The 14060-nt window shown below is 44.1% G+C and overlaps 1 protein-coding gene across 2 annotated transcripts in view; it reads right to left on the reverse strand.

Annotated features, from left to right (window-relative positions):
- FKBP8 (FKBP prolyl isomerase 8) overlaps positions 1–14060 on the reverse strand; it is a 155371-nt gene that overhangs the window by 43354 nt on the left and 97957 nt on the right. For both annotated transcript variants that reach the window (XM_068233904.1, XM_068233903.1), the window contains exon 6: positions 1344–1516. In XM_068233904.1, coding sequence (XP_068090005.1) covers positions 1344–1516 — 173 coding nt within the window. The remainder of the gene's footprint in view (positions 1–1343; positions 1517–14060) is intronic.

The following is a 14060-nucleotide window of genomic DNA, read 5'->3' on the forward strand; positions in this document are numbered from 1 at the left end:
CCGTGAGGAGTAGTCTAGAAACCAAATGCATCAAAATGACCTGTGAATAGGACGTTGGGCCCCATAGCGCACCTAGGCTGCAAAAAAGTGTCACACATGTGATATCGCCGTACTCAGGAGAAGTAGTATAATGTGTTTTGGGGTGTATTTTTACACATACCCATGCTGGGTGGGAGAAATATCTCTGTAAATGGACAATTGTGTGTAAAAAAATCAAAAGAAATCTCATTTACAGAGATATTTCTCCCACCCATCATGGGTATGTGTAAAAATACACCCCAAAACACATTATACTATTTCTCCTGAGTAAGGCGATACCACATGTGTGACATTTCTTTTGCAGCCTAGGTGCGCTAAGGGGCCCAAAGTCCTATGAGCACCTTTAGGCTTTACAGGGGTGCTTACAATTTAGCACCCCCCAAAATGCCAGGACAGTAAACACACCCCACAAATGACCCCATTTTGGAAACTAGACACTTCAAGGTATCCAGAGAGGGGCATGGTGAGTCCGTGGCAGATTTCATTTTTTTTGTCACCAGTTAGCAGAAATGGAAACTTTTTTTTATTTATTTTTTTTGTCACAAAGTGTCATTTTCCGCTAACTTGTGACAAAAGATAAAATCTTCTATGAACTCACCATGCCTCTTAGTGAATACTTTGGGGTGTCTTCTTTCCAAAATGGGGTCATTTGGGGGTATTAATACTATCCTGGAATTCTAGCACCTCATGAAACCTGACAGGTGCTCAGAAATGAGAGAGATGCTTCAAAATGGGAAAATTCAATTTTTGCACCATAGTTTGTAAACGCTATAACTTTTACCCAAACCAATAAATATACACTGAATGGGTTTTTTTTAATCAAAAACATGTTTGTCCACATTTTTCGCGCTGCATGTATACAGAAATTTTACTTTATTTGAAAAATGTCAGCACAGAAAGTTAAAAAAATCTTTTTGCAAAAATTCATGTCTTTTTTGATGAATAGAATAAAAAGTAAAAATCGCAGCAGCAATCAAATAGCACCAAAAGAAAGCTGTATTAGTGACAAGAAAAGGAGGTAAAATTCATTTAGATGGTAGCTTGTATGACTGAGCAATAAACCATTTAAGCTGCAGTGGTCTGAATGGAAAAAAGGCTCTGGTCCTTAAGGGGTGAAAAGACTGCGGTCCTTAAGTGGTTAAAGTAATATTCCATTTAGCAGAATTTCACACCAAAACATTGGACACCTAATAAAGGACCGTTGATTTATAACTTAGTGTGTTTTCACTTACAGTCAGGATTAAGAAAGACAATATACGGTAAACAAGAAAAAGGTGAAGCCAGAATGGTTGGTCATTTTTTACCTTCCCCTTTCTAAACAAAGCCTTGATATTATTGGGCTGTTGCTCCAGAACCAAATTACATGACTTTAAGGCAGCCTCAAAGTGGTCAAGTTTAAGCTGGGAAGCAGCGAGGTTATTCAGGCATTTTATTTTGACATCTAGTAATTCAGCATCTTCTTCTGCTGTGAAGTCCACTAGTAACGAGAAAGAAAGACAAATCGAGGCAAGGTTAAATGTTTTTTTACAAAGATATTTATAATAAAGTGAATGTAATTATATGCAATTTTACGTTAAACCTCTGTGGTTACAAATGATACAAATTATTTCATTCAAATTACAGAAAAACGAAGCATTCACAAAGCGTTAGACCAAGCACTCCAATGGAGATGAAGCGTGCTATAGCCGATATGACCCCGATGCCCTCCAGGGTCACCAATCCAAAAAAAGCCAAAATCAGCAGCACAGCCCTTGAAAAAGATAGCTCTTTATTAAAACATGTAATTAAAATCACGTCAGTGAAAAAAGTGGGCTTACACACATCTACAGCCCGCTGTTTTGTAGTGTAGTACTTCTTTGTCAAGCTGCAAGCTCATAACGAGCTATCTTTTCACTAGCTGTGCTACCGATTTTGGCTTTTTTAGAAAAACAAAGCAAAAACGTAATAGTAATGTCATTTATAGAGATCTTCTGGGGATTTATTAGGACTAGATCTGACCCTTAGAGAAGCAAAAGCCACAGACAACAGAAGAGATCATCTCCCTCCCCCCCCCCTCCAAGGGACCATGCCAAGTCGTTTACTATATCAAGAGTTTGCTACATTAGACAGAATTTGTCATACATTATATATTCATACAGGTGCATGGTCCGGACCTGGGAACTCAATTTTCTATATCCAGAGGTTTACTATATCAGAGTTTACTATAAGGAGATTCTATTGTATATGACAAAGATTATCGGACTTGGCTAAGTGGCTGCTCAAAAGATTTATAGCATAAATGTGCCTGGTTCTTCAGACCCCAAAGGGACACAAGAGAACGTATAGTGTGCAGTTTAGTTCAGAGTCCAGACAAATGGTTTTATACCCATCTAAACCCAGCTTCTTCTCAAATAAGTACATTCTCAAAATTACATTTAGAGGTTACAAGCCATGACCACGTGAGGCATCTTTGATGTACTTCCACCAGCTTAGGGCTAACCCTCAGTTATCGGACCACATCAGGCAGTCCAGAGAGGATTGAAATTTGCCTTATTTTTGTAGAAGTAAATCAGAATCACTTTATTTCGCCAAGTACAACGGGAGTTGTACCCGGAATTGTTTTTGGCACATACAGGGTCGGTTATGGTACAATAAACGTTACAGTTACAGTAAGCATTGCAGGTACAGTACAACATAAGAAGGCATTTGCACAGTAGATAACCATCATGAAAGAAGGACCAGAGGGGTAGTCTGAGAGCTATGTAAGTGGATGGAGCTGCCATATTAACCTGCGGCGCTCAACAGCAATTCCAGATGCCCGCTGTGTGTCCTTGGGACAGAAAGAGGGAAGAAAAGAGAGAAAGGATAGACAGAGAGCGAAGAGAAAGAGGGTAGAGACAGAAGGAGAGAAAGAAAAACGAGAGATGGAAAGTCCTCCTGGAGTTGCGGTGGTGAACCGGTTGACTAGTGGCATGGTTGGCTGGCTGGCCAAGCCTGTAGACTGTCCTAGGTACATTGGCTGCGGGTTAGCTGGGGGGCTGGTAGCTTCTGTGATGGACCGGCAGCTGGCGAAAACTGTGAAACTTGCTTGAGATTTTTAATTTTTTCCCCAGCTTGCAGCCTGGGTTTGTGCGGCCGGTCGGAGGCAGGCAGCAAGACCTCAGTCGACTGGCAGTCAGAGTGTGGCAGCCATCCGCTGCTACCCACAAGGTGGGCTGCCGAGTCCTCGGGGCTCCCCAAAGGGTCCTTGGCTTGCAAATATTGTGGAGGTCTGGAATGCAGCTTGAAGCAAATGCAGTCAGTACACCAAAGATATCATCTGAATGCCATATTTACTCAATACAGTAGGAGCTTACAATTTAAAAAGCCGCAAGTTAAAATAAGTGTAGATTTACCAGTCAGTAGAATAGCGGTAAATTTAACCGATATTCTATATAATTTTAACATTAGTAAAATAACTGATATTCTACTATCTAATTATACTACTAGAAAATATTGGTAAATTTACTGATATCCTCCTATATACTTTTATAGTTAGTAGAATATCCGTTAAATCACTGATATTCCACCACGACTTAACCTAACCCTTGCATGAGCCCTCCCCTATGCCTAACACTACCTCCGTCCCAACACTAACCCCCCCAATCTACTTCTAGCACTAACCTTCAACAATAGCCGCCAATAATACTGAACTGGAATGCAGCTAAACTCCAGCGCCTGTCAGCCGATACTTCTTCCCAACCCAAATCACCAATGCGTTGCAACCATAACTGCAATTTTTACAGTGGTTAGTGGTCTAAGTCCAAATTATCAGGTGCGAACCATGCCCATAATAAGGGATTTGACATTGGGAGCATTATATTTTATTTTTCAAATCTTTTCCTCTAAATGAAAAGATTGTGTTTTAAATACTCACAGGTATACCAAAAAAGAAGGGGAGGCACAATATCAGTAGACAGAAGACTCGTCCAGAACATAAATCAGGTCAAACCAGGAAGTTAGGTACATAAACAGGGATCAGGACAAGAAAAAGACCAGGAGTTCAGCAACAACAGATCGTTACTGTGATCTTATAGCAACTAGGAAAGGGCAGTCCTTAAAGTGGAGCTGTCAGCCATACTCTCTCAGAAAAAAACACATATAAGTAGATAAATACTTGCTCTACTTACATAACATATGAATTGCATTGTCCAGATTTTGATTTTAGTGATTTTCCTATAGTAAAAAGAGAAAATCCTAAGGATTTTCCATTTTGACTGTATCTTGAAGCCAATCCTGACATTTCCTCCCTTATTCTGTCTGTGCATTGGCCTTCCTCCTCCCAGTCTTTAGACACTCCCACCCAGCTCTGCAGTAGCGACTGCAGAGCTGGTGTCAGCTTCTCAGCATGATAAATATTGGCCAATCACAGAGGAAGACAGGTGTGGGAGGGGAAAATGGGAGGGAAAGAAATTCAGCCAATCAGGCTACATTAGTTAGGTCTGAGGGGAAAGTAAAGAAGAAAAAAAAACCAGCGCTCAACAGCTCGAGCTAACATCCCTGATAAGACACCTCCTCAGAACCAACAAGAAGATGAGGACTCTTGAAGATGTGGTAACTCTGATATTTCCCAGTTCTAGCACATTAATGTGCATTACACTCAAGTTTCTCCTGTAGCACCCATTTCAGTGTTCACTATTACCACCTTCTTGCTTCAGCATACTGTGACTTTACCTTTAAGTTTCACCAAACTACGCTTACATTTCTTAGTAATATTTGTCTTAGACTTTAGTGGACTAATATTCTTTTCTCCTATATTTGTAATAGATCTAGCTTATATCACTTAGTAAAAGATATAACAGTATGCATTAACCAAAGTTTTCTCTTTTTTAGAAGGACTTTTTGATATCTGATACTTAAAGGGAACCTTAACTGGCGGGGAAAAAATAATTCACTTACCTGGGGGCTTTCCCAAGCCTCCTGCAGCCGTGCTGTGCCCGCGCCGGTCTCCCTCCGCCGCTAAGTTTCGTTGTCGGACGACTGCCAGTCGTCCTCGGGCAAAGCGTCATCTTCTTCCGCATTCCCCGTCGTAAAGAGCCGTAAAGCGCGTCCGCATGACGCCAAACGCGTCATGCGGACGCGCTTTACGACGGGGTCTCCGGAAGAAGATGACGCTTTGCCCGAGGACGACTGGCAGTCATCCGAAAACGAAACTTAGCGGCGGAGGGAGACCGGAGGGCACCGAAGGACCGGCGCGGGCACAGCACAGCTGCAGGAGGCTTGGGAAAGCCCACAGGTAAGTGAATTATTTTTTCCCCGCCAGTTAAGGTTCCCTTTAATACTTGATGTTTATGCCAATCACTTATTCATTCGCTGCACTGTTAAAAACCTTCCAGGCTTGGAATGGTTTCTGTTTAACTTTTATGAGATAGTGATCAAGGTTGAAATTAACCCTTAAAGTACCCTCTCCCTAACTGACAAGGTTACCTACACTGTTCTAAAAAACCTCTGCACAATACGCTACAGGCCGTGGGGTTGAGTGGTCGACAGGTACTCTCTCCTGACCAATTGTCCCAGACCTCTACCCCAATCAGTGAGTGAGCTTCTGACTCCCTCACTGAATCTCTTCGGACTTGGTGTTCAGTCAGAAACACATACATAACTGACTGATCCGAATGTGTTTTAGATCCCAGTTTTTTTTTTATACCTGGCTGGTAAGCTCTTTCCTTGTAGAACTTTTTCTGTGTCCTACCCCCAAAATGCCCTCTCCCCCTACCCAACCACAAAAAAACAGGTATCATGGAGAATATGCTCTTTTAACGTTAATGGCCTTAACACCCCTCAAAAACGTTACCTTCTTTTCTCCAAACTACACAAGGAAAATATATCGCTAGCCCTTCTGCAGGAGACACACTTCAGAGCAGACTCCATTCCCAAAATGTCCTCTAAGCATTACACTACCCACTTTTATGCAGCGCCCCCTATTTCCAAAATCTAAGGGCGTCTCTGTCCTTGTTTACAAAAATTGCTCTTTTATTAAGCATGATATGAAGATCGATCCGGAAGGTCGATATATCTTCATAAAGGGTACTGTTGAATCAAGAGATGTCACTGTTGCCAATGTTTATGTCCCCAATACGGGCCAAGTAAGCTATTTACTAAAAATTCTTAACTCTTTGCAATCCTTTGCTAAAGGAATGATTATTTTTGGAGGTGATCTAAATGTCTCGCTCCTGCCACTGATAGATACATCAACAGGGCATTCAACCCTTCCCTATAGAGCGTTACGTGCTCTCAAAATAAAACTTAAAGAATTGTCATTGATTGACACATGGCATCTTCTCCATCCTAAAGGACGCGACTATACATACTTCTCTAACCCTAATCAAAAATATTCCAGACTAGATTACCTCTTCCTAACGCAGTCTGACCTTGAAATAGTGCACGATGCCTCCATAGGCAATATTGACATCTCGGACCACGCCCCTATCTTTTTAACCCTAAAGATCTCAACACCTAGGCGGGGACAGTTCCACCGGAGATTAAATCCTCAACTTCTAACTGATGACGAAACACGTGACTCTGTCACTAAGTCACTTACCAACTACTTTAAAGATAACTCTAATACTGAAGTCTCCCCCCTGACAACATGGGAGGCACACAAAGTCGTCATCAGAGGCGAACTTATTAGAATAGCAGCCAGAAAGAAAAGAGAAAAAATGACTCGATACACGCAGTTAATTACCAAAATACAGACTGCAGAACACCAACACAAGCAGAGCCTACTAAAACCCACGCTGAATGATTTTTTTTCAAATTCTTTATTTTAACTTTTTCAAGTACAAAAAATGTAGAACATAGCGAACAGTAGCAAGTCTAACAGGTACAGACTTATATAAGCATGTATAACACAGATAACGGGCAAAAAAGAATACAGCAAGCCAGCGCTGTTACTAATAGAGTATACATGGCCTGCATTTTTGTCTGGTTGCATCTGGCTCGGTCGAGATTGTCCACCGCTGTTTGGACTGCGGGCTGTCGGGCAATGAGGGATAAGCTCCCTACACCCAACAGGGAAAATAGAATTGAGCTAAAAGTTAATGTCAGGTCCAGAGAAAGGGACTTATAAATATTGGAGATCCGGGAGCCCAATGGGATCACACATCCCGGAGCCACCATCTATAGGGGATCGGGGACTAGACCAGTAGGATTGCAGTCCACTGAATAGGCAAATGGAAGTGGTTAGCTATATGGGGTGGTAGACCTCTCGACCAAACCGACTCGCCAGGGTTATACAATTAATTACCTATAACAAAAGTTTATAGAATGAGGTATCAGAACAAGGAAATAAGAGAGAGAAAGGAGAAGAAGAGAGAGAGATTGAGAGTTTGGACACTCTGCCCCTTGTGCTATGTGCCATAGTAAGAGGGTGTCTTGCCAGGGGGATTTAAGCATGTGTGTATATCTTTAGGTGTTAGTACCAGCCAGTAGGGATCTATAGCGGGCAGACTCTAGAAATTCATGCCATGGCATCCAGGTGCGAGAGTGTTGTTCCTCAGTTTGATAAATTGCTGCCGTCAAAGATTCCATCTCGCATATAAATTTAAGTTCTGAGAACCACTCCAGTATGGAAGGAGGTTTAATGTCCTTCCAGTGTCTAGCAATCAAGACCCTCGCAGCCTGGAGGAGGTGTTTCATAAGGGATTTTTTAATTTTCTTAAGAGGTTTATCTGTGTGGTGCAATAGATAGAAGGCTGGGTCAGGGGTTAGGTCCGCGTCTGTAAGTTCTTTTATATACAACTGGACTTCTGTCCAAAAGCCTCTGATTAATGGGCAGTGCCAAAAAATGTGCAGTAAGGTACCATTATGTTGCATACATCTCCAGCACCTCTGATCAGCAGTGGGGTAAATCCTATGTAGTCTGGTGGGTGTGAGATACCACCTGGTCAAAATTTTATAGTTTGATTCTTGTATTCTTGAGGAAATAGATGATTTCTGATTAATTAAGATTAGCTTATCCCACTGCTTATCAGTGAAGGAACTCTGGAGGTCTGATTCCCATTTCTCTTTCAAGGATATGGACCAGGTCTCATCTGAGGACAGGAGCTGATAGACTGTAGATAGAGTTTTCCTAATTGGGCCTATACCCGAACAAAGTGATTCAAAGGGAGTAAGGGGCCTAGAAAAGGCTGTCCGGGGTCAGATAGAGCTAAGAAAGTGGGTGAATTGGAGGTAGCTCCAAAAATCTAGAAAAGGGCAGCTGCGGGATTCACGGATCTGCTCCAGCGTATACCAGTCCTGTCCTCTAATGAGGTCCCTGGCCCTGAGGCAAGTACCCATTCTCCATTCAATGTATGCGTTTCTGTGACAGCCTGGTTTAAATAGATGGTTATCTAGAATTGGCATTAAGGGGGATGGCCATGGAGAGAGCTCCGCACTAGTGCGAAATTTGACCAGTGCACTGAGAGACACCCTGACCGCTACTGAGGTGGAGGGAGGGACCCGAGCAACCCAGGTCAGTGAGCTTAAATCATGTGAAGTCAGGGCTGATTCAACCTGAACCCATCTCTTCTGAGCAGAATGTCTGTGCCAGTCCACCACCCGCGTCAAGGCTGCCGAGGCATGGTACTTTGTTGCGTCTGGAACTGCAAGTCCTCCCTGCTCTTTTGATAGGGTAATAGCAGAGTATCTGATCCTAGAGGGTTTCTTGCGCCATATGAAGTTTAGAAATAACCTTTTGACTTGTTTAAAGTGTTGGGGGGGGGGGGGGGCGTGACGGGAAGGGCCTGGTATAAATACAAGAGACGGGGCATAATGTTCATTTTAATTATATTTATTCGGCCAAACCATGTGAAGTGGGGTCTATCCCAGTCTTGAAGATCAAGTGAGAGTTTGCGTATAAGAGGAGGGAAGTTCAATTGGTACGTGAGAGCAAGATCAGAGGGTATCTGTACTCCCAGGTAGGTGAGTGCCGAAGATGTCCATTTGAATGGAAAGTTGTCTCGGAGTTGGTTAGCTAAGGGTACAGGTAATGAAACTCCCATAGCCTGACACTTGTCCATGTTTATCTTATAATTAGAGAGCAGTTTGAAGTTATTCAGTTGATCTATCAGATTTGGGAGTGAGATAATCGGATTTGTGAGATAGAATAAAAGGTCGTCGGCATAGGCAGCCACCTTGTGCTCCTCCCCAGCCATCACAACCCCACTGACATCCCTAGATTTGCGAATAGAGCACAGAAAGGGCTCAATGGTAAGGGCAAAAACCAGGGGAGAGAGGGGACAGCCCTGCCGGGTACCATTTGATATAGAAAAAGGACCAGAGACAACACCATTCGCCCTCACGTGAGCTGTCGGGCCTTTATAGAGGGCTAAGATACGGGTTAGCATGTTGCGTCTCAGACCAATATGTATAAGTGTTTCCTCAAGGAATTCCCAGTCTACCCGGTCAAAAGCTTTTTCAGCGTCTGTAGACAGGAGCAGAGCTGGGGAGCCCGCCCTTTGAAGCCACTCAATGGTATCTAGAGTGCGAATGGTGTTGTCCCGCGCCTCGCGACCAGCAATGAAGCCCACCTGATCGAAATGGACCAGGGACGGCATATGAGGGGATAGTCGGTTCGCCATTACCTTCGCCATGATTTTTAAGTCTGCATTCAAAAGTGAGATTGGACGGTAGCTGGAGCACAAGGTGGCGTCTTTTCCTGCTTTTGGGATGACCGTTATATGTGCTGATAACATGTCTCGGGGGAGACTACATGGATTTCCTTCCTCAGGTGTAAGGCTGTTGAAAACCCTGACTAGATAGGGGCAAAGGACTTGCTTAAATGACTTATAATAGTCTACTGGGAGACCATCGGGGCCAGGGGCCTTACCGACTGGGGACTCTTTAATAGCCTGTCTGATCTCGTCCTCAGTGATGGGTTCCTCTAACTCAGATGCTATGTCTTCAGGGAGAGACGGCATGCCTGATCTGCGGAGATAGTGGGCAATATTCTTTCTATGAGAAGGGGCTGCTGTCGGGGAGGGTTGGTTCTTTAAATTGTACAGAGTGTGGTAAAAAGTACGGAATGCTTCCACAATTTCTTCATTTTTAATGCATTTCCGACCTTTGGAGTCGGTTATACTGAAGATATTGGAATGTGCGTACTGTGTTTTAAGGGCTCTAGCTAGGTGCTTGCCACACTTGTTACCACACTCATAGAATACCCGTTTGCATTTGGTGGCAATCAGCTTTTCTTTAAAGAAAAGAAGGCCCCTAAGTTTCTCTCTCTCTGACTCCAAAATAGCTAGTTCAGACTATGACAGTGAGGCCTTATGTCTCGTTTCCAAGTCTCTAATCAGGTTTAGAGATCTAGTAATTGCTTCATCTTTTTCCCTCTTTAGACGGCTGGCTTCTTGGATAAAGTGGCCCCTGATTACACATTTATGTGCTTCCCACAGTGTGGGAACAGATACCTCAGCATTAACATTAATAGCAAAATATCTCTCAAGCGCGGAGGAAATCCTCTGTTTGATATCTGGTTGCTGTAATAGGGAGGCGTTAAGGCGCCAGGTGCGCGGAAGATAAGATTTGGGTCTGATACCTATAGAGAGCGTGACTGGTGCGTGATCTGAAAGGATTATTTGACCTATGTCTGTTGATATCTGCTCAGAGAGAAGATTCTGGGAAATATAAAATCAATTCTAGTGTAAACACTGTGCAATTTAGAGTAGAAAGAGTAGTCTCTAGTAGTGGGGTGCTGGATTCGCCACACATCCACTAGTTGTCGTTTTGCCAACTGGGATTTGCACTGTTTGAGTGCTTTATTTGAGAAAGAACTCCGCCCCGCTGAGTTATCCAGTGTGGGGTCCAGCACCAAGTTGAAGTCCCCTCCCAGTATCACCCCGCCTTCCGAGAAAGAGTCTAACGTCTCCAGTGCCCTGGTCAAGAAAGCTCCCTGACCGCTATTAGGAGCATATATAGTCCCAAAAGTGAATCTTCGTTGAAGAAGGGTACCTTTAATAAATAGAAATCTGCCAGCAGTGTCGCGGCATTCCTGCAGTTGAGACATATCAATGGATTTAGCTAGGAGAATAGCAACCCCTTTGGTTTTAGAGTCAGGGGAGGAACTGAAGTATGCTTTTGTAAAATATTTATCTGTTAATTTAGGTGGGATAGGGCCTTTAAAATGCGTCTCCTGCAAGAATGCCACCTGTACCCGCTGTTTTTGTAGGGAGCGAAGGAGTGCCCTACGTTTCTCTGGTATATTTAACCCCCTGGCATTGACAGATTGTACTTTAATGAACATCAAACCATATAATGCTTTGTAACCACAAGGGGGGAGTGTCCTTAAGAGACCAGTGAAGGATAGTGTATAGCCGAAGTAAAGAAAAGGTAGAAAGAGAGAAAGTAGACAGGTCAAAGGTGTTGGCAATCATTGCCAACCACTGTATCAGCCATTTAAATATTAGATAAGACATTTTTTTAGTAGTAGAGGTTTTTGTCGCCCTAGGGGCGTCCATGTGAGGGTTACGGAGAGGACACAGCGGGTTAGCCAGAGACCCCGGGCACCCATGGTATAAAATCACATGGGGGCCCCCAAAGAGTCCAGCTCGCCAGCACCAAAACTTAGTATAACAGAAAAAATTGCAACAGATAACACTTCAAGATAACACAAGTTTAGAAAGCACAGTATATCAACCAAGTTATTGTAAACAGACTTAGTTATTATAACTTAAAATTTCAAGACGGGACAAGAGGCACATAACACTGGGAGTGGGAATAGGCTTCCTTTCTCACGAAGTGAGGGAGCCTGAGCAACTGGAAAATATAGAATTTAACACAGAGCACATCACTGGGAAATCCGATTCTCAGAACGTCCGCGTAAGCAGAGAGAAAGTTCCATGAGGCCCTCAGGACATGTTGAAAAGGGGGAACGTTCGTACGCCGATGGTCCCGAAAGGTCTAAAGTGTTGGGCCATCACCCGTTAGTATGCCCTTCCATAATGGCCCCGCGAACGGCGGGTAAAAAGAATTTGAAAGGCAGGAAATAAAGCAATACGTTCCTTGTATACGGGTTGATTCTACAGCTCCTTATATCCATATTTTTTGCAGGTTAGAGCCAAGTCATGGACCTCTAGCTCAAGGAAATAACATACGTGGATGTAAACATAGCAAGCCATAGGGAGTCTTATGCAAATCAAAGTATCATGGCGTATATCAGACAGTTCAGCAAAGGCAGATTGTGCCAATCATACTCACGACATCGGGTTATTTGTTCTTGCAGACTTGGCTGGTTTCGGTGGTCCATTTAGAAGCAAAGCGTCTGGGTCCCAGAGCGGGAGGGCTACCTCAGAGATTCCCAAGGTTTTGCAAAAATCTGCCAATTCGGATGGTGCTCTGAGAGTTGCGGAACAAGAGTCCTTTTTGGCAAATAGGTGAAACGGGAAGCCCTAGCTATATGTGAAATCCTGTTCCTTCAAGACTTGTAAGAGGGGATGCATAGCTCTTCTCTGTGCCAATGTGAATGGTGCCAGGTCTTGGTATAGTGTGATGGAGGCTCCGTCAAAGTCGACTGGGCCATGTCGTCGTGCAGCCGCCATTATGTCGTTCTTCACATCAAAATAGTGTATTCTGCAGATGACATCGCGCAGAGGTGCCGCGCCCTGCGGTATCGGGCGGAGAGCTCTGTGAACTCTATCCACCCTGATCGGTGTGGGCTGAGACCGTTTCAACAAGCGCTCAAAGATGGCCCTGACTGTGTGGATCAAGTCTTCGGATCTAGTAGCTTCCGGTAAGCCTCTTATGCGGACATTGTTCCGTCGGCTACGGTTCTGCAAGTCCTCTATCTGGGATCTAAAGAGGGCCTGTAATCCCGTCTGCTTCCCTTGGGCCTCTTTTAGCTTGCGGAGCTCCGACTGGAGGTCTTCTATGTCTCTCTCAGCTCCTGTCATTCTGTCAGAAATGGCTGAGAGATCAGTGCGCAGATTCGCAATTTCAGATTTAGTGGTGTGTTGGAGTTGCTCCGTCTGTCTTTCCATGTCTTGTTTCGTGGGCAGACTTCTGAGGAATTCCCAGATCTCCTCTAGGTTCTTGGATACACCGGTGTCTGCCTGTTTAGAGGCCTGTCTTGATGAGGAAGAAGCCTCCGCCATCTTATCCGTCATGTGCCTCGTGGTGGGGCCTGTAAAGTATTTTGCTACCGAAGTAGTGGGGTTTGCAGAGGCAGCCGGGGCTGGTTTGGTAGCCTTTCTGTTCCCCTTCGTATTGGGCGTTTCGGTGGTGGGTTGCTGGTCAGCAGGCGCCTCCATAACGGGCTGAAAATAGCTGTGTGCCCGGAGCTCTGTGCAGAGACGTCTTCACCGCGCCATGTCCGGCTCCGCCCCCCACGCTGAATGATTTAACTCATCTTAGAGAGGAACTTCTAAACCTACTCCATAGTGAGGGCAGGAGGAAAGTCCCAGCTGCTTACCGGTAGCCGTGTTTCGGCGAGTCCTCCAGGATGGCTGCTGCTGAGATATTGCTTGTCCCTCCCCAAACGGAAACACCTGTAAGAGTAATCAATTTAAAAGAACCCGCCCTTATATTAGGACTCCTCCTCCCTCACCAACTCAGTTATTAAGAGTACATCACCTTTAACATAAATCAAACTTAGCAACTATATTACAATAGGGATGGGAACTCGGTAGCCATCCTGGAGGACTCGCCGAAACACGGCTACCGGTAAGCAGCTGGGACTTTCTCCCATCGTCCTCCAGGATGGCTGCTGCTGAGACCAGCGAGAAATTTTTCCTTAGGAAGGGATGATGGCTTGTAATACTTTTTTCCAAAAACCTCTGATCCTGGCTTAACAGTAGTTCAACTCTGTAGTGTTTCACAAAAGTTGTGTGTGACGACCATGTAGCTGCTTTACATATCTGTTCCAGGCTTGCTCACGACCTCTTTGCCCAAGAGGCTGCCAAGGATAGAGTAGAATGTGTCGTAATTCTAGTATGGAATACTTCCTGCGATTCCCTGTAAGCCCAACCTATTAGCTCCTTAACCCATCTAGCTCTTTTTTTTTTTTTTATGCCTGCAATCCCTTT

The sequence above is a fragment of the Hyperolius riggenbachi genome, chromosome 1, assembly GCF_040937935.1.
Source record: "Hyperolius riggenbachi isolate aHypRig1 chromosome 1, aHypRig1.pri, whole genome shotgun sequence".
NCBI classification, from domain to species: Eukaryota; Metazoa; Chordata; class Amphibia; order Anura; family Hyperoliidae; genus Hyperolius; species Hyperolius riggenbachi.